The sequence below is a fragment of the Euprymna scolopes genome, chromosome 28 (genome assembly GCF_053919585.1).
Source record: "Euprymna scolopes isolate OS-2025 chromosome 28, ASM5391958v1, whole genome shotgun sequence".
NCBI lineage: Eukaryota > Metazoa > Mollusca > Cephalopoda > Sepiida > Sepiolidae > Euprymna > Euprymna scolopes.
In genome coordinates this window covers 11539326-11559943 of record NC_136509.1, presented here as the reverse complement: position 1 = coordinate 11559943, position 20618 = coordinate 11539326, and the positions used below count along the sequence as shown (strand labels likewise).

The 20618-nt window shown below is 36.0% G+C and overlaps 1 protein-coding gene across 7 annotated transcripts in view; it reads right to left on the bottom strand.

Moving 5' to 3' along the window:
- LOC145249450 (L-threonine ammonia-lyase-like) overlaps positions 1 to 18453 on the bottom strand; it is a 35347-nt gene extending 16894 nt beyond the window's left edge. Inside the window, exons 1-4 of one of the 7 annotated variants that reach the window (XM_080111010.1) lie at positions 18313 to 18453; positions 12758 to 12910; positions 6292 to 6425; positions 1978 to 2136 (exon numbers count right to left, since the gene is read on the bottom strand). In XM_080111010.1, coding sequence (XP_079967136.1) covers positions 1978 to 2136; positions 6292 to 6425; positions 12758 to 12910; positions 18313 to 18367 — 501 coding nt within the window. In that variant the 5' untranslated portion in view covers positions 18368 to 18453. Of the gene's footprint in view, positions 1 to 1977; positions 2137 to 6291; positions 6426 to 12757; positions 12911 to 14497; positions 14516 to 15863; positions 15988 to 16424; positions 16580 to 17488; positions 17666 to 17987; positions 18011 to 18312 lie in introns of those variants that run through there. The other 6 variants (XM_080111015.1, XM_080111011.1, XM_080111014.1 and 3 more) reach the window with 6 other exon arrangements.
- Positions 18454 to 20618: the final 2165 nt, after the last annotated feature.

Genomic DNA, 20618 nt, shown 5'->3' with positions numbered 1-20618 from the left:
GCTAAAAAATGCACATATGCAAATTAGGAAGTGCGTGCGAGTTGGCGTAAAAAAAAAAAGGAAAAAAATGCAACACATGCTTGAAGTAGAAACAAAGTGTGCATTGAAGAAAATAAACGAGTGAAATCGCAGGCGAGAAATGGCTAATGTCAGCATGAGGTCAGAGTGGATGTCGAAGAAAATGAATGTGTAAAGCAAAGGCAGGAAATGGTGTTGAAACAATTATAATGGTAATAAAAAACTTTTGTAATGGTGCATAAAACGAGACCCTAAATTTCAAAGATGGCGGCAAGTCTGTCATTTGAGTTATGGAAGCACAAAATTGAAACAATACTTCCGCTATTCTTCAAAACTGCTTACTTATATATTTGGGCAAAATATTAAGATATTTTTTGTTAATATATTTTTTTTTAACATATTTACATTTTTTTTAAATGTACTATATTTAAATATACTTTATTTAAACCTGCGCAGTCTATTAGGATTGTCGCCAGTTTAAAAAAATATTATTTTTTATAGTTAACTATATTTTACGTTTATTTTTTCACCCCATTATAACAAAAATATATTAAAATATGTAAACTTTCTTTATCAATGGATTTTGTGTTTTTTAATCGCATATCTTTTTTCAAATAAATATGTTTATATTTTGTCAAATTGTTTAGATATTTCTATGCACCATTTCCAAAACTTTTGTTAAAAATAAAAAATGCCAACCCAGATTTTTATTTATTTATTTATTTCCGCTTGCTTGTATGTAAAGATAATGTTGCACACCATCCTTCATCCAAAATAAAAATATATCGCTATATCTTCATCGGTGTGTTGTCATTCTTCTTAACATAACAGAAATATAACTTGTAGCAACAATACATCCTTGGATGTACCTGTTTCTTAGGTAGGGAATTGAATCAACAGTGAGATATCTACTGGATTGCTAGAACAATTTGACAGAATTGGCAATTCTCTGGGAACAAGTCAAACCAACATTACACACAGAATCAATCAATAATGTCGTTGATTTGATATTATTCCAACGACAATTTGACAGAAGGGAAAAATGATTATTAATAACTATTAAATTTAAATTAACAAAAATTTGCTAGCATCGCTTTATATGAACATTTAATAAACTAACGTAGAAATTATTATTGCACATCATCCTTCATCCAAAATAAAAATATATCACTATATCTTCATCGGTGTGTTGTCATTCTTTTAAACATAGCAGAAATATAACTTTTTTTTATTTTTTTTTTTTTACACAGTGGTCACCACTTATCAAGGCCCGGAAGCCACTCAGGGATAAGGGTTATTGCAAGTACAGTATGTTAGTGTGGAGATTTAATGAAGTGTTTACTTAAGGGGGCGGTTCATTAGGAATTTGTTTACGTTGGACTTGAAGACATCCAGGTTGTAGTCAGGTGGGAAGCAGGCAGACGGAACAGAGTTCCACAGGCGTGCAGTTCTAAGAAAGAAGCTTTGTTCATGGAACCTACGTTTTGATTTAGGCACAGATAAAGAGTGGGGAAAATTTTCGACAATGGATTCGGCTAGACGGGTGTTTTTCGTGAAAGATTGGTGAGGGGGGACCACAGATTGGAGTTCAGATGAGCACCTGCCATGAAAATAACGATAAAACAAAGATAGGCTCGCAACGTCTCTTCTGTGAGAGAGAGGTTGCAAGGAAGAGAAAAGTGCATCCCCTACTAAGCTACGAAGTCTATTTTGTACTCTGTCAAGGCAGGATAGGCTGTTTTTAGCAGCTCCTGCCCAGATATGGCAGCAGTATTCCATCCAGCAGTATTCCAAAACTTCTTCCCATAATCCATCACTTCTCCAAACCACTTATGCCTATCTTTAGAAATTCTTTATAAAATAAGACTATTTCCGCCATAACAGTTTCTTCTGTGAGCTAAGATACATTCCACATTACTGTCAATCACACAAACTATGAAACAAAAAAAAGTTTCTTACTTCAGAGTATTTACGTGCCGCGTTCTCTGCATAGATACAGTCATGACCATGAAGGGTTAAAATAGCATTGTTCATCTTCAAGCGTTCAAGTTTAGCAGCAGAAATATTTTCAGGAACAAACACTCGGATTGGAACCCCAAGTTGGTTCATGGCCTCCGTCTGTAATAAAGAAGACAAAAATGACTTTAATTTGGTTTGGTCGCATTGACTCATTTTTGGTTCATTATTTAATAAAATAAATGAAAATGTTTAATTGTGCACAAGTTACTATTTTACCCATTGCTGGGGAATTAGGGGGTTCATACCTTTGTTTTTGCTTTGTTTTACGATATATCAACAATCAATAGCTTATTTACAATCAAATTGTTGGAGAAGATCGAACAGAAAAGTTATTTTTCAGAAGGACACAGCATAAAATCAACAGTAGGTTTTTGATAAGACTCTGCCAAAAAACTAACGTAGTATTGTGGACTAAATCAGTGCAGAGAGATATGTGAAGCTTCCTCCTGGTGCAAGCAATCAATCGATTTGATTAAAAAATATGGAATTTCACTGATTTCAATGACAATAAAAGTATGGTGTGAATCATTCGTTGATCCTCATTTAATCCCGGACAACGTTGGGTCTCCCTGCTAGTTTGTTAATAAAAGCATTTATTTTTCTTTTGTACCTTATTTCTCCTTTACCTGATGACATCCCAAACTTTGGCCATTCCTGTGTTTCAGAGTGGTCACCTGCTCGCAAAAAAGGGTGACGACCTGACGAAGACTGCAGATGTTGAAGAGTCTCACTCTATCGGATTATCACTCATCCCACGTTGTCTAAATCATGAATGTAATTGTCCGGTGTTAGTCATCAGAGTTGAAAACACTGAAGAACAGAGGTCATTTTTAAGCAAAAAAATAAAAATAAACAATTCATTGGTTTCTTTCCATGCAACACATGTCCTCAACCCTCACATAAATAACGGCATTATAAAAAACATACTTAGGTATTTTTTTTTCTATGGCAGCAAACTAGGGAATATTACAATACTTTTGGACAGGTCCTTATTTCTCTTTCTCTCAAATCGATATTTATCATTCCTCCCATGTTTCCCTTGGCTTTTCCCTACCAACTGACCTTGCTACCTCAACTGTTCTACATTAACTAATCAAAGTGTACTCCTTTTTGTCCTCTTCTTGGTGACGTCACCGACTTTGGCTGTTTCTGGGTTCTGAATGGTCACTTGATACCTGCTCGTAGAAAGGTTGCCACTCTGATGAAGACTGCCGATGTCGAAAAGTCTTGTTCCATTAGATTATCACACACCTCACGTTGTCTGGATCATGAGTGTAATTGTCCAATGTTGGTCCTCAGTGTTGTATGAGTGAGGAGCAGAGGTCATTTTTAAGTAAGAAAAAATGAACAAGTCCACAAATGTTTTCTTTTTTTATTAAAAATAATTATTTAAATAAATATAACAATATTGAGTTAAGGAAGAAAAATGTATGATTGTAATTTCCATCTAAAATATTTTTGGGATTGGCTTTTGGTTCTTAAGTTCTGGATGATTTTAGTTGGTGATCACAACCCCAAATCCGGGAGCTATCTCGGAACGATGTAGATTCCTCAGACACTTATAGTCTCCATGAATCACTCCTCCTCTTCACGTACAGAAATTTTAAATCGATAACTTTTCTTTTCTCCTTTTTCTCCATTTTCCAAATCAGAAAGAATTGTAAATTAATAACTTTTTTTGCTCTTTCGTCTCTTTCTCAGATTAGAGAGATGTTTGTGTTCCCGAACTCAAGTAAATATCTTTCGATAGCCTCATCCATCACATTGTCCACTGACCTCAGCAACTCCAGCTACAAATAATCCCGGCAGGGTCACAGGTCACACCTGTTACTCAAATATCTCCATTCCTGGGAACGATTATATTTGTTTGATAAATTTGTACATTTCTTTTTTCTTTTCAATCTGACAATATCATCACATGCCAGCAAGGCTACTTGGCATTGCCCTGGACAAAATATTGTTATACTTTGGTTTCATGACAGCTCTACTGTATTATTTTCTGAGGCCATGATATTTATTTTTTGTTTTTGTGTAATTGGAGTTGAATATTTTAATTTGTTTTTACGGGTTTCCAGACTTTCTTTTTCTTTTAAATTTCATCTGTCACCATCTTTTTCTTTTAAATTTCATCTGTCACCATCTTTTTCTTTTAAATTTCATCTGTCGCCATCTTTTTCTTTTAAATTTCATCTGTCGCCATCTTTTTCTTTTAAATTTCATCTGTCGCCATCTTTTTCGTTTAAATTTCATCTGTCACCATCTTTTTCTTTTAAATTTCATCTGTCACCATCTTTTTCTTTTAAATTTCATCTGTCACCATCTTTTTCTTTTAAATTTCATCTGTCACCATCTTTTTCTTTTAAATTTCATCTGTCACCATCTTTTTCGTTTAAATTTCATCTGTCGCCATCTTTTTCTTTTAAATTTCATCTGTCACCATCTTTTTCGTTTAAGTTTCATCTGTCGCCATCTTTTTCTTTTAAATTTCATCTGTCACCATCTTTTTCTTTTAAATTTCATCTGTCACCATCTTTTTCTTTTAAATTTCATCTGTCACCATCTTTTTCGTTTAAATTTCATCTGTCGCCATCTTTTTCGTTTAAATTTCATCTGTCGCCATCTTTTTCTTTTAAATTTCATCTGTCGCCATCTTTTTCTTTTAAGTTTCATCTGTCACCATCTTTTTCTTTTAAGTTTCATCTGTCGCCATCTTTTCTTTTAAATTTCATCTGTCGCCATCTTTTTCTTTTAAATTTCATCTGTCACCATCTTTTTCTTTTAAGTTTCATCTGTCGCCATCTTTTTCTTTTAAATTTCATCTGTCGCCATCTTTTTCTTTTAAATTTCATCTGTCACCATCTTTTTCTTTTAAGTTTCATCTGTCGCCATCTTTTTCTTTTAAATTTCATCTGTCGCCATCTTTTTCTTTTAAGTTTCATCTGTCACCATCTTTTTCTTTTAAGTTTCATCTGTCGCCATCTTTTTCTTTTAAATTTCATCTGTCGCCATCTTTTTCTTTTAAGTTTCATCTGTCGCCATCTTTTTCTTTTAAGTTTCATCTGTCGCCATCTTTTTCTTTTAAATTTCATCTGTCACCATCTTTTTCTTTTAAATTTCATCTGTCACCATCTTTTTCTTTTAAATTTCATCTGTCACCATCTTTTTCTTTTAAATTTCATCTGTCACCATCTTTTTCTTTTAAATTTCATCTGTCACCATCTTTTTCTTTTAAATTTCATCTGTCGCCATCTTTTTCGTTTAAATTTCATCTGTCACCATCTTTTTCTTTTAAATTTCATCTGTCACCATCTTTTTCTTTTAAATTTCATCTGTCACCATCTTTTTCTTTTAAATTTCATCTGTCACCATCTTTTTCTTTTAAATTTCATCTGTCGCCATCTTTTTCTTTTAAATTTCATCTGTCACCATCTTTTTCTTTTAAATTTCATCTGTCACCATCTTTTTCTTTTAAGTTTCATCTGTCGCCATCTTTTTCTTTTAAATTTCATCTGTCACCATCTTTTTCTTTTAAGTTTCATCTGTCGCCATCTTTTTCTTTTAAATTTCATCTGTCGCCATCTTTTTTTTTTAAATTTCATCTGTCGCCATCTTTTTCTTTTAAATTTCATCTGTCGCCATCTTTTTCTTTTAAATTTCATCCGTCACCATCTTTTTCTTTTAAGTTTCATCTGTCGCCATCTTTTTCTTTTAAATTTCATCTGTCACCATCTTTTTCTTTTAAGTTTCATCTGTCGCCATCTTTTTCTTTTAAATTTCATCTGTCGCCATCTTTTTCTTTTAAGTTTCATCTGTCACCATCTTTTTCTTTTAAGTTTCATCTGTCGCCATCTTTTTCTTTTAAATTTCATCTGTCGCCATCTTTTTCTTTTAAATTTCATCTGTCACCATCTTTTTCTTTTAAATTTCATCTGTCACCATCTTTTTCTTTTAAATTTCATCTGTCACCATCTTTTTCTTTTAAGTTTCATCTGTCGCCATCTTTTTCTTTTAAGTTTCATCTGTCGCCATCTTTTTCTTTTAAGTTTCATCTGTCGCCATCTTTTTCTTTTAAATTTCATCTGTCACCATCTTTTTCATTGGATTTAAATTATTCTTTAATATATCATTCTTTAATCAGGGTCAGCAAGTTATGAACACCCAGTACTTGTCTTGTGTCGTTTTATCATAGCGTGATCACAAAGGGGATCAGTAGGACACAAACGCATAGAAACAGAAATTCACCAGAATACTTACGCAAGCCAAAGCATGATTCCCTGTCGAAGCAGACACTGCGCCTTTCTGAGCAATATTATCGCTTTTCTCTTTCAAGAGACAAACCTTATTGAAAGCTCCACGTAATTTAAACGAACCTGTCAATTGAAGGTTTTCTGAAAAAAAAAGGAAAAATTTAAGAAGATAATTTCAATATTGAAGAATAAGATTTAAATGAAAGGAAAGAACATCTATGCAAACCAATGGAAACGGATAAACCTGGTAAGTGCGAGTTGAGGACATGCATTGCATGGATAGAAATGTGATAAGAATGATACATGCAATGTGAGTCTTAAAAAGAGGTTTAGTGCTGACAACCTCATAGGAAGATTAAATATGGACAGTATAGGGAGACGTATGCGGAACAGGAGACTTTGATGGTATAGTCACATTGAAAGAATAAATGAGAGTTTTTGGGTTAGTAAATGTAGAACAGTTGAGGTAGCAGGGTCAGTTCACAGAGAAAGGAAAATAAGCTGAGCGAAAAATTTACTTTCACCATGACTAATGTTTGTGCAAAATTTAAAAAAATATTCTAGGAGTGGTTACTGAAAAAAGTGCGAACAAACAAATGGATGAACAATTTGGGGGCAATTTTACCCCTATAATGACCCATAGGGGGGCAACCAGAGTTAACCTGGAAAATCCTTGCTGGAAAAAAATATTTTCACCATGACTAATGTTTGTGCAAAATTTCCAAAAAAAATCCAAGCATAGTTATTGAAAAAAGTGCAAACAAGCAAATGAATTAACAGGAGTGAATTACTAGGTCCAATCCCTCCTTTGCTAGGGAACCAATTAAAACATGGCAGGAAATGGATGGATGTTAGAGAAATAGAGATAGATAAAAACCTGGCTAGTAATAGGCTAGTTTGGAAGTCAATTTCTAAAAGCTATCCAACACGTGCTAGTTTTTAAAATGGACATTGTCGTTGTAGTGGTGAAGAAGAAGAAGAAGAAGAAGAAGAAGAAGAAGAAGAAGAAAACATAAGAAATTGCTAACTATCATTATAGTCATGGTCCTTTTAAGACTAAGGAGGTCAACAAGTATCTTTTGTTTTTGCGATAATGATGTTTCATTTGTGATAACTCCTTACATCAAGTGGTTTCATGCCTTGTCTGGAGCTATTTTCATTAAAAAAATATTAGGCAGTTAAGGAATTTAAATAAGTTGTTATTTTTAAGGAATTTGATTTAATTCTCTTTATTTGCCTCATCACAATACGAAAGTTGGACACAAGGCCTGCGCTCTGATCTCCACTTGGCCCCAGTCGAAATGAACCGATCTTATCTTGAGGAAGCACTCTGCTTTGACAAACTTTTGGGATTGACCTTCACTTCTGGATCCTGGATATGACCTTAAACTATATCCGATGGTGAGGCCCCAGCTTGCGGGCTTTGGGGAGTGTGGAGCCACCCTTTAATTGCTATTGCTCCCAGGTCCACTCTGACCCAGAGTGGTAGTACCTGTTAGGGTCCCAACTATGGGTTAAATAGAAACCGACTTGAAAAAAACAAATATATTCTATAAAAAAAAATTTCTTCAAAATCACCAGATTCGGCATTAAATAACCTGGAAAGGGTTGATATACCGTAAAACAAAAACAACCAACCAACCAACTTCACTTCTGACCTTAAATGGAGGACTTACATCAAATCCATTGCCAATGCTGCTGAAAAAATGGTTGGATCATTCTACCGCTCCAGAAAGTATCTCACTCCTAACCAAATTCTTTACCTATAACAGAACCAAATATGTTCTAAGATGGAATACTGTTGAAACATCTGAGGAGGAGCTGCTAAGTATACTCTTTCCTTCCTTAGCAGGGTACAAAACCGTCTTTGAAATCTAGTGGGCAAAGACCTTTTAGCCTCCTTACTTCCTCTTTCTCGTAAAAGAGATGTTACAAATCTGTCTCTGCTCTATTGTTCTTTTCATAGCAGGTACTCAACTGAGCTACAATCTATGCCCCCACCCTTGCAAAACATTCGCAACAAATACTCGTCTAACTACAATAACTGTCAGTAATTTTCCTCACTTTCTGAACCTAAAACTAAACGAAAATCCCATGAGCAAAGTTTCTTTCTTAGAACTGTCCGCCTGTGGAACATAATACTGTGGGGTTGCTTCCAAACTGACTATAACATGGTTATTTACAAATCTAATGGAAATAAGTTCTTGTTGTACCGTCCTCTTAAATAATTAAACCCTGTTCAAGTTCTGCCATTACTGATCATCAAATGTTGTCTCACTGTCTACTTGACATTCATTAACCCTTACCCTCAAGTGGCTCTTGAGCCTTAATAAGCACAGACGGTTCTTTAGTGTATCCATTACATTCCTTCGCCCACACAAAAACAAAATGAGCACTCTTGACTGCGACAAAAATAAAAATCGATGCCAATTACTCTTCTTCTGACCGAGAGCAAAACAGAGCTTGACATTAGCAACGCAGCTACCGTTATCAAAGAAAGAAGGCATAGAATAACAGGAAGCTGACTGAGCACACGGCAATCCAGAAAACTACCTGGAAAATATACTTGGTGAACCAAGTGCAAGAAAGATTCAAACAATTGCACTTAAAAAGATGGTTAGAATCTTAAAAAGATCTCTCGGTTGGAATATATGAGATGGTGGGTGAATACCTGGCAGCCGGTAAGATTCCCCATCTCCAGCTTGAACAAAATAAAAAATTGAAAAAAAACAAAAAAAAAAGAGTTTCTGGAATGAATTCCATTTTGGTAAAATGCCAATGTTATTAAGTTTTCAACGATAAAGGGATTAACGAAAAATTGAAATCAATGTCTCTGAATTTTGGAGATGAAGATTGATAATTTGGATTGTTTGGGTTATTAAAACTACTGTTCTTATTTTGGGTATTATTCTCAAAACGTTTCGACCAATATAACCTCCAACCGTCTCCAGGTGTATTTTTCTGTTAAACTCGGGAATCTACACAGATTCACGAATGGAACCTTCCACTTAATCCAGGTAATTCACAATTGAAATCTTTGTATCGTCCGCATTGATGACTGAACCTTCAGCCTCCAGAAGAGTATCACTTTTAACTGAATTTTACTTAGTACTTTATCTATTACGCCATGGGTACTTGTGCACAGAGTGTAATAAAGTGCAAGGTAAAATTCAGTCGTAAGTGAGACTCTTCTGGCGGTTAAATGTTCAATCCTCAATTTGAGCAATATGAAGAATAAAATTTTTAATTGTACAGGTCATTGTGCAAGGACCGTGGTATAACAAATAAACGTTCAACGTAGATGATTCAGTAACTTATGATTCACAAATTTCAATGAGAGTTATATGCTCAGTCCGTTAAATACAAAGTAGCTGAGCACCGGCTTGGTTTCCACCAATTTTGGCAAATAGCAAACAAGATCCTGAACAGAAGCGTGCGTTCTATCCCAACTATCATCAATGAACCTGAGGTCATCTCAGCATCAGACAAAGCCAAACTATTTGCCAAGAACTTTGCAGCTAATTCTACCCTATGCGACCAAGGCCGTCAAATCCCCGTATTTCTTCCTATAACACGCTATGCAACATACAAATATCTGTGCGTGATGGCAAATAGCAAACAAGATCCTGAACAGAAGCGTGCGTTCTATCCCAACTATCATCAATGAACCTGAGGTCATCTCAGCATCAGACAAAGCCAAACTATTTGCCAAGAACTTTGCAGCTAATTCTACCCTATGCGACCAAGGCCGTCAAATCCCCGTATTTCTTCCTATAACAGATAACACGCTATGCAACATACAAATATCTGTGCGTGATGTCACCAAGCTAATCAAGAACCTTGATTCCAGTAAAGCAACTGGCCCTGACAGCATTCCAATTATGGTGTTGAAAAAGCTTCAATCAGAACGTGCCCCCAGACTTACAAAACTGTTTAAGCATTGTCTTAAGGAGAATTGCTTCCCAACACCCTGGAAAATCTCATCAGTATTTATAGAATTCAGGTGATAGGTCATCTCCTTCTCAGTACAGACCAATAATCTCCTGTGCGTCATGAGTAAGTTGCTGGAATCCATATTAAATAAAGAAGTCAACCACCTCAGCAGAAATAATCATCTTAGTGACATGCAATATGGTTTCCGTTCTGCTAGATCTTCAGCAGATGTGCTAACAGTTATATCTCATAGGATTAGTGAATCTCTCAACAACGGCTTCCTTTCTAGGGCAATTGCTCTTGAAAGATCAAAGGCCTTCGATAATGTATGACATAAAGGCCTACTTTACAAGATTTCCAGCTACGGTATAACTGGAAATGTTTTCTCAATTATTAAATCATTTCTCTCTGATAGCTCATAAGAGTAGTGGTTGATGGGCAGAAATCAGAAGCCCACAGTATTAGTACTGGAGTCCCTCAGGGGTCCATCCTGGGCCCAACTCTCTTTCTGATCTACATCAATGATCTCCCAAAACACATACTTAAATCATTCATTGACATCTATGCTGATGACACGACCATCTATGGCAACACATCAAAGGCCAGAAATGACAAAGTTCTCTCTGATTCTCTCTCCTCTGATCTTGAGCGTGTGGTACAATAGGGGAAGAGGTGGCTTGTTACTTTTAATGCATCTAAAACCAAGCTTCTATCTTTACATCATCAACATTCTGATCCTCATCTGGCATCAATTGAAATGGATGGCTCTCGTCTTGGGGAGGTTCCATGTTTTGACAAGCTTCTGGGATTGACCTTTACTCCTGATCTGAAATGGAACACATACATCAAATCTGTGGCCAAGGTCGCTTGAAAAATGGTGGGATCCTTTTACCACTCCAGTAGATATTTCACTGCTAATGCAATTCTCTATCTATATAAAAGCCAAGTACGTCCAAGGATGGAGTACTGCTGCCACATCTGGACAGGAGTTGCTAAAAACAGCTTATCCTGCCTTGATAGAGTACAAAATAGACTTTGTAGCTTAGTAGAAGATGCCCTTTTCTCTTCCCTGCAACCTCTCTCCCTCAGAAGAGATATTGCGAGCCTGTCTTTGTTTTATTGTTATTTCCATGTCAAGTGCTCGTCTGAGCTCGAATCTCGCCAATCTTTCATGAAAAACACCTGTCTAGCTGTAATCACTGTCAATAATTTTCCCCACTCTTTATCTGTGCCTAAATCAAAACATAAATTCCATGAACAAAGCTTCTTTCTTAGAAGTGCATGCCTGTAGAACTCTCTTCCGTTTGCCTGTTTCCCACCTGACTACAACTTGGATGTCTTCAAGTCCAACATAAACAAATTCCTGATAAACCACCCCCTTAAATAATCCAATTTATCAAATCTCCATTACTAATGATTACTACGATATTATCCCATTGATTACTGTACATGCATTAACCCTTATCCTCGAGTGGCCTCTGGGCCTTGATAAGTGGTGACTCCCATGTAAAAAAAAAAAAAAAGCTGTTATGCCATGTGTACTTGCACACACATTGATATTTGTTGTGTGGACTTGTTCAAGAAATGTTGATCGACAAACAATGCAGATTGAAAACCATAAATTCCGACAGATAGTGGAGGTAAGAATTAAAATGTCAGGCAAGAAACTCGTTTGATATGCAGCTGCATTGTGTGCTGTGTTTGTGGTGGGAGTAGGACTGGCTTTTCCAGATGCATAAATCAGGCATGAACCCATAAATGCTTAGTAATAAACAAATAGTCAAGATAGTTGATAAACCTGTGTCGGAGTCATTTCACCAGCCAATCGTTGATGACATTCACGCAATATGAACTTGTTAAATTACTCATTCAGCTTCTTCGTATTTTTTTTAAGGAGTAACTACTTATCAAGGACCAAAAGTCACTCAAGGATAAGAGTTAATGAGTGTATGGTAGTCAAAGGGACAATATTTTTTTTATTATATTTTCACCCCAAATAAGACACATTGCCACTTTGGTGTAGGGGGCTACTATCAGGGGCAACAACTACTGGGGTACTATGTCAAATATGGGCAGCGAACACTATGTTATTTTGAATATTTGGTCAGAGTTTACTTCTATGGAAAAAGTATACTCATGCCAGGTTGTTCTGACAAACCTCTGTACAGAGAGACGTTAGACTGTTTATGCCCTTTTGTGGCCAGTCAACAATGCCAAAACTGTATGCTACCACAGGCTAGTAGGTTAATGGTAGTGATCTTGTTTTTGTAAGCTTTGTTTTTACAGATTTTCCTTACACGGTATGTATATATATTCACTGCTAATTTTGTCTCTAACCTTGGCATGTTGAATTGAATCATTTTCTTCTTCTGTGCCAAGGTATTTGTATTTTTCTTGCTCTTCTAGGTCTTTGATGTCAGTATCTTTATCAAGTTGCATACTTTTTGCTTAGATTTTTTCTCACTATGTTTTTGAATGTGATATCTAAACTATCTTGAATTTACAATAAAATCTGATTTTTTGAGGCCAAGTTTACTTACCACATTTAATGTAGACTCTGGAATCTTTGGAAAGTTGGCTCAAGAATGGTGAAAATTCTAATGGCGTCCGTCTCACATAATTCTTGATTCGGTTTCTTGCCTGCATTATTTGTGACACCGTAAGTAAGCTCATCTTTGGTGAACTTACCTCTCCTGAAAAGAAGGCAGAAAATAAACAATGATATCATTTATTGCATTGAGTTGCATAATGAATGCCACTTTATGATCAATTTTTCCCCCTTCATCGTACAAGACGTGTTCTTGAAATAAAACAAATTTTCAGCATTTCAAAATATTATTTCATGTAATAAACTTTGTTTTTAAAACACCATTCATTACACAATTATTTTAGAATTATTAACTTTATCTTTCAGAATTTTTTCAGATGACGATTAATAATTTGTATATGAGGCGCCTTCAATAAGTTTCCAGATTTTTTTGTACAGGCATTTAAAATTCAATATGTTATTGTTATGCATCTTATGACATGACTGACCGAGTTTCATGATTTCAGGTTCAAATGAACAGCTACAGCAGGAATTGGAATACACCCTACTAAAGCCTGATTGTCACAGCTGGTGAATTTCAAAATTGCAATCTGATTATTAGTTAGTAGTCTGAATTATCCAAATGAGGGAAATTATTAACTTTATACAAATACTAGCATTTCAGCCCGGCATTGCCCGGATGTTTGGAGGTGTATGTTGAGCAAAAAAAAAAAAAAAAAGAAAGCAATCAATTTTTTTAAACTTTGACCCCTATTATGACTCCTTAAAATTTATTGTTTTGGGCTCAAATCAAGTTATTAAGTTAGATTGATGTCCAAGGAACCTATATTTAAAATTTCAAGTGTTTAGACCCTATTGTCGAAGGAGTTTGGTAGAGTTCTCGAAGGTCAAATCGTTGAACTTTAACCTCTTAACAGTCAAATTTCTGGCCAAAAACTGATCACAACGATTTTCCCAAATCTCAGTACCCTGTATATCAAATTTTGAGTCTGTAGACTTAAAATTGACAGAGTTATTGCATAGGGAAATGTACACAGACACACACACACAGGCACATTCACTTTTATAGATATATATAGATTATGCATGAAATAAGAAATTGTTTTTAAAGTATTTTAATATAGTAATGCTTATAAATAAAAAATTCACATGGCAATGTGACATTTTTACAAATTAAAATGTCACATCGGAATATAGTAATACTTTAACTGTGCTCTTAACAGAAACATTCATTTTGAATGCACCTCTGTCATATCAAAGAACCTACTGTTGAGTTTATATGCTAGGCCTTTCCACTTTTGCAGTGATAATGGCTTGAAATAAAGTTTAAAATGCAAAAGTCAAGTATAATGGTTCAATTGTGCTTTAGACAGAAGCATTCATTTTGTCATGTCAAAGAACCTACTGTTGATTTTATATGCTGGGCCTTTCTGCTTGTGTGGTAATAAAATTTCTCAAATACACTTGTAATGTTAAGCTGTATAAAGCATTAACTTTAGTCAAAATCGTCTGTTCCTTCTTTCATTGGATTTTTCGATTATTGATACTTATTACATATATTCCGATATTCTAAGAACATTGCCAGCTACATAAAGTACAATTGTGTGAAATTTAAAAAAAATCAGCCCAGCTGTTTAGGAGTCCAACAACAAAAATTTGGTGCTTGTTGAGATATAGGTGACAAGTGGATTTCTGTAAATATGTTATTTTAAGCAAAAACAATATTACATACTTAATTGTCATGTCGAAAAATAGTAATGCATCAAAGAATTATGAAAACTCATTGAGTGGAAAGTTATTTCTAGTTAAAAGAATCTGCTAAAATATTCAGAAAAATGCATACTTCCATTACATTTTCTTTTTTTAATCATTTGCTATTTTTAAAATTCTTTTTCATAGATTAAAAGATTTGGTGTTGCACGGGAGTAACATATACATAGTCATCTTTACAATTACTGTTTCCATTTAACTTCCGGTTGTTTCTTTGTTTTTATTTTTTTAATTAAAATTTTTTTTTTTTTTTGCATGGGGGTCACCACTTACCAAGCCCCAGGGGCCGCTCGAGGATAAGGGTTAATAGGTATACATTAGTCATTGTGATTTTAGCGTAGTAAACATTAGTGGGAATTTTGTAATTTGGATTACTTAGGGGGACGGTTCAATAAGAACTTGTTTACGTTGGACTTGAAAACAATCAGATTGTAGTCAGCTGGAAAGCAGACAAACGGAATATAGTTCCACACGCGAGCAGTTCTAAGAAAGAAGCTCTGTTCATGGAATCTACGTTTGGGTGTAGGCACAGATAAAGAGTGTGGGAAATTGTTGATAGTGATTCTAGCTCGACGAGTGTTTTTCGTGAAAGTCTGGCGAGGGGGGGGGCATAGATTGAAGTTCAGATGAGCACCTGCCATGAAAATAACGATAAAGCAGGGACAGCCTAGGCTCGCTACGTCTCTTCTGTGGGAAAGAGGTTGCAGGGAAGAGAAAAGGGCATCCCCCACTAAGCTACGAAGTCTATTTTGAACTCTGTCAAGGCAGGCTAAGCTGCTTCTAGCAGTTCCTGCCCAGATGTGGCAACAGTAATCCATCGTTGGCCGAACCTGGCTTTTATATAGGTAGAGAATTGCATCAGAAGTGAGATATCTACTGGGGCGGTAGAAGGATCTCACCAATGTTTTGTTTATTAAATTGTTAGGTTGGTAAAAGGGTGATTTTTTTTTTTAATTATGTCATGCCCGCCCCTCTACCCCCCCCCATGTAAACACAGAATTTCTGTGAAATGTTAAACAGTATTCTACTAGGTAAATGTCGGCGCGTTACTTATGGAAAAACGGTTAATTAAACTGCAGAAGTATCTGTTAAACTACACAAATTCTCTAATTGAATACCCCCCCCCAAAAAAAAGAACGAAAAACAAAATATGCTTTTATAAACCGCTCGTGAAAACTTAATTTTTTTAAAAGGGTTATACCATGCAAACCGTAAATTTGCGACGGATTTGATCATCAGATTTATGGCCAGCAATATCGAATATCCCTAAAAAAAAAAAAAAAAAAAAATTAGTGGTCGGTGCTGTTATAGCGAAAGGTAATATTTACCTTTAAATTTATTTTAATAAATATTACTGCTTTTAATTTGTGGTCTTGTCTTTAAGTTCTTTCCTTTCGCTCAAAACTTCTTGGAATTTACCCCTTCCCTCTTCCAATAAACTTTTTTTTTTTTTTTTTTTTTTTTTTGCGCCAACACCGGTGGTGGAAAAGAGGGGATTCCATTTACATGTGGCATATTTAGTCTTTTGGGGGCGTTTTTTCGTTATTGGAAAACAAGATGGCCGCCATTAAAATGATAGAGATTACGTTAGATACCGTTTGTCTTTAAATACGGATAACTGCGTGTTTGTGCAAAAAATAAATGCGATATTCGTCCTCAGCGTACCTGAAAACGTCCAAAAGTCGACAAATTAAAGGTGAATGCCGAGGGGTCGGTAAACTAAAAATTTACTGAAACTACTTTATCAATTTACGTGACTTTTAGAATATGACATCTCCGTTCTGTAACGAGTACGTACAACACAAAAAATTTTTGGTGCTTGTTAAGACAGAGTTGACAGATCGATTTTTAAAAAATATATCGTTTTAAGCAAAAACAATATTACATACTTAATTGTCATGTCGAAAATAGTAATATATCCAAATATTACGAAAATTCATCAAGTAGAAAGTTGTTACGAAAAATTGGGTAAACTCAATGCCACCAAGAGTAAGTGGTGGTGGTAAAATTGTATTTTTCTTAGTTGACGTCTGACGATAAAGAGTTTACACAGGGGACATAACTCGGAAAGCAAATTCGGTAATGTCGCTAAATAGGGTTTGCAGGTGATTTGAGAAAAATAAGGCATTCAAAATGTTTTTATCTTAAACTTTATTACATGAGGAGTCATTTCGAGCAAAAATTTAATTTATTTCACCCATATAAACAAGAGAAATACTCGATTAAAATGTTTAAATATTTTAAGAATCCAAGATGGCTGCCCTCACAAGGCCGTAAGCACGAAACAACCTTGACCTTGCGATTAAAACCCAGCATAGAGTTTAACCACGGCTACCGAGATATAGAATATTTTATGGAAAGTGAAAACTAATTTTTTTTTATTTTATGAAAAATATTTATAATTTAAAATGTCCGCCATGTATTCATGCGCCTTGTGAAACGTTACTTTACTGCGCGCATGCACGCGCGAATGTACATTTCAGTAAGCACTGCTACCGCGTGCCCGTGCGTAGTGTTAATGAAGGCGGTGAAATGGAGCAAAATAGTGCCAGGGTTCAGGGGTTAATACCATGCAAACTGTAAATTTGCGACGAGTTTGAATATCCGATTCGTTGTCAGCGACACTGACTCCCCCACCCCCCAAAAAAAACAATTCATATTGGTCGGTGTTCCCTTTTAGTAAACATTTACGAAGCATTCTTAATATGTAGGGGGGGGCGCTTTAAAAAAAAATATTCTGCACTTTCACCTAACAATTTAATAAACAAAAGATGCCGTAAAGATTAAATTCTCACCAATACTGACCAGCAGAAATATTTTGAGGGAGGAGGGAAGAGAAGGTTAAATGAATTGTAATCTTCTGCAGAAATATAAAAATAGCAGTAAACACGAAAACACATTTTTCCTTTTTTTTTTTTTAAATAATAATTTTTAAAAAATAATTTTTAAGTACCTGACATGTTCTAAGCCGATTTAAATAAATGATTAAAAAAAGGGAATGTCACCAACTTTTCAAAATGAATGACCGTCAAGACAATCACACGCGAGAGAAAAAAACGGATTTCGTTACGAGAACGAGGCTCGTTTAGCAGAATCATTATTTTTTTTAAGGCCAAAGTTTTTCTTGATATCATTTGATAACGACAAGATAACAATATTGAGGTTGACCCGATATTGATATCGTTTGCGATAACATGTGATGTACCTATTTACCTATTTACTATGCCTCCCCACGGGACAGAGTTAGACACCAGGGTCGTTTTTTAACGTGGAGAAAAGGTACAAAAATAAAAATTGTCTCAGTCGTGAAGGATTTCTCCTCCACCGAAAGAGAACAAGAAATAGAAGTGCAGCATCTGAAGAACAGGTACTACACTTTGATCTTGTCCCGAAGGCCAAGAAAATGATAACATGTGATGTAATTTAAATACTTAAACCTCAAAATAACTTACGTGACTAAAATAAGAATTTATCATTATAGTTTAATTTGTGCGTAACTTCACTGATGTAAAAATGTTTATTGTACAATGTACAATAAACATTTTAAACGCAAGACTCTACCCCCCCCCCTCTGTTTAAGCATTTTTTTTTTTTTAATAAATTGGTGCAAAGTCACTAAATCAGAGCGTGAGTTTATTTACGGGAAAAAAAATCGACCATTTAGCCAAGGAGCTAACAAACGATACTACGCGAAAAAAAATTTAAAAATTAAATTTTACTGTAGCCAATAGAAGTTACTTTGGTATTTGTGGCCTGGTAGACCAACATACAACTTACCTTTAAAAATTGTTTTTCTGTCGGTTTTCGAGTGTGCTGAAAACGAATATCGCATTTAAAATTGGGGCCGGCAACTAGTTTTCGCGATATTGCAAACGTACTTTTCCACATGTTTCATGTAGTACTATAATGTAGCGGCCATATTTGTTTACGGCGCATGCGCAGAAACTGGAGGGGGAGGCGTAAATTTTTTTTTAATTACATTTTCACCTCAAACAAGGCACATTGCCACTTTGGTGTAGGGGGCTACTATCAGGTACATAGGCATCAGGGGTACTGTGTAGGAAGTTGGGCAGCAAGATGTCGGTTCACGTCGCACTTGAACTTCTGCATGTCAGTACAGTTGGGGAAGCAGGGACCTGGAATGGAATTCCAAAGTCTAGTTGTCCTGGGGAAGAAACTACTGGAGTAGAAGCCTCTCTTACATTTAGGGATCTCTACTGTGAAGAGGTCGGCTTTAGCTGCTTGTCAGGTTTATCGAGGGTATTTACGTCGAGGGGGCACAAGGGCTTGCAGTTTGTCAGAGCATTCAGCGTTAAAGTACTTGTAGAAAAGGCAGAGGGATGCAACATTTCGTCGATGGGACAGGGGCTGAAGTTTAGATGACAGTTCAGGACCTATCAGATTGGCGACTCTCTTTTGAACGTTGTCTAGGAGCGAGAGACTAGTGACAGATGCACCAGCCCAAATATGACAACAATACTCCATACATAAGCGAATGGTGGCCTTATAGAAGTATAAGATACTTTTGGGCGTTAGGATCTTTCTAGTACGGTAGAGAGAACCTACCTTCCTCACAGCGGTCCTGGCGATACTCTCAATGTAATTATTCCAACTCATGTTTCCTGAGAGCGTTAGGCCGAGGAGTTTAAAGGATGTACTTTCAGATAAAGAGTCATTGGCCATTGCTATTGGTGGTAGAGAAGGTTTCTTGTAATTGTTGAAGGAAACGAGTTTAGTCTTGGCAGCATTGAATGTGACCAACCATTTATGTCCCCATTCCACTACAGATCGGAGGTCATCCTCTAGTGTTTCTGCCATTTCTTTAGATATGTGTTCATTTGTTTTCCTGTCGTGTCTGTTATAGAGTGTGGTGTCATCAGCATATATACCTATCTCACAGGCAATTTTGTCAGAGAGGTCATTTATGAATATTAGGAATAACAGAGGTCCTAAGATAGACCCCTGAGGCACTCCTGCATTTATATCATATTGTTTAGATGTACGACCGTCGAGGACAAGCTGGATTTTTCTCTTATCTAAGAAGGATTTAATTATGTCATGTATTCTTCCAGTGATACCATATGATCTGATTTTCCTGAGAAGACCTTCATGCCATACCCTGTCAAAAGCCTTAGATATATCTAGAGCTACTGCTCTGCCCTACGCTTTGTCCAGTGACTGGTATATACCTTCTGAGATTACAGTTAGGATGTCTGCTGTTGAACGGGCTTGCCTAAATCCATATTGTTGGTCAGTCAGAAGTTTAGTATCTGTAAGATGATGGACTAGAGCTTAGTTAATCATGGTGTCAAATATTTTGGCGAAGTGGGAGGAGGCTAATGGGGCGATAATTTGATGGGTCAGTTCTTTCACCAGAATTCTTGAAAACTGGTACGACAGAAGCAGTTTTCCAGCAGGCAGGAAAGAAAGATTCATTAAGGCATTTGTTGTAAAGTTTAGAGAGAACTGGAGCTACTTAGGCTGAGCACTTTTTTAATAGCACAACCACGATGAGATCAGGTCCACATGCTTTTGCAGTGTCAAGATTTCTTATGATAGCATGCACCTGAGAAGGGGTGATTTTCAGATCGTCTAGTGTCGCGTCTGTCTGCAAAGGAAAGTCAGGGAGAGGGTGGTTGGCAGGGTCTAGTGTGGAGTTGGAGGCAAACCCACTGGCAAGCATGTTAGCCTTCTCAGTTACAGAGCAAACAACCTCTTGATTGTTGGATAGTGGGGGAATTGTTGATTGCCCATTATTTACTACACTGTTGTAGATTTTCCAGAAGTCACGGGTTCCTAATTTCTGAACTTCAGTAAATTCTCTCTTAGCTGTCGCTATTTCTTTCTTACAGTTACTTCTGGCTTCTATATACTTCTGACTGTTTGAACTGGACTTATGTTGGTTAAATCTGCAGTACACATGCTGCCTTTGTGCGATGGCAACTGCACAAGTAGATGTAAACCATTGGGGAGAGTGAGGCTTGCTATAAAATTTCCGTGTGGGAACATGTGTTTCAATTGCTGTTTTCAACCATTCAGTGGTCTCATTTGTGCACTGTTCAGCAGGAAGTGAAAAGATATTT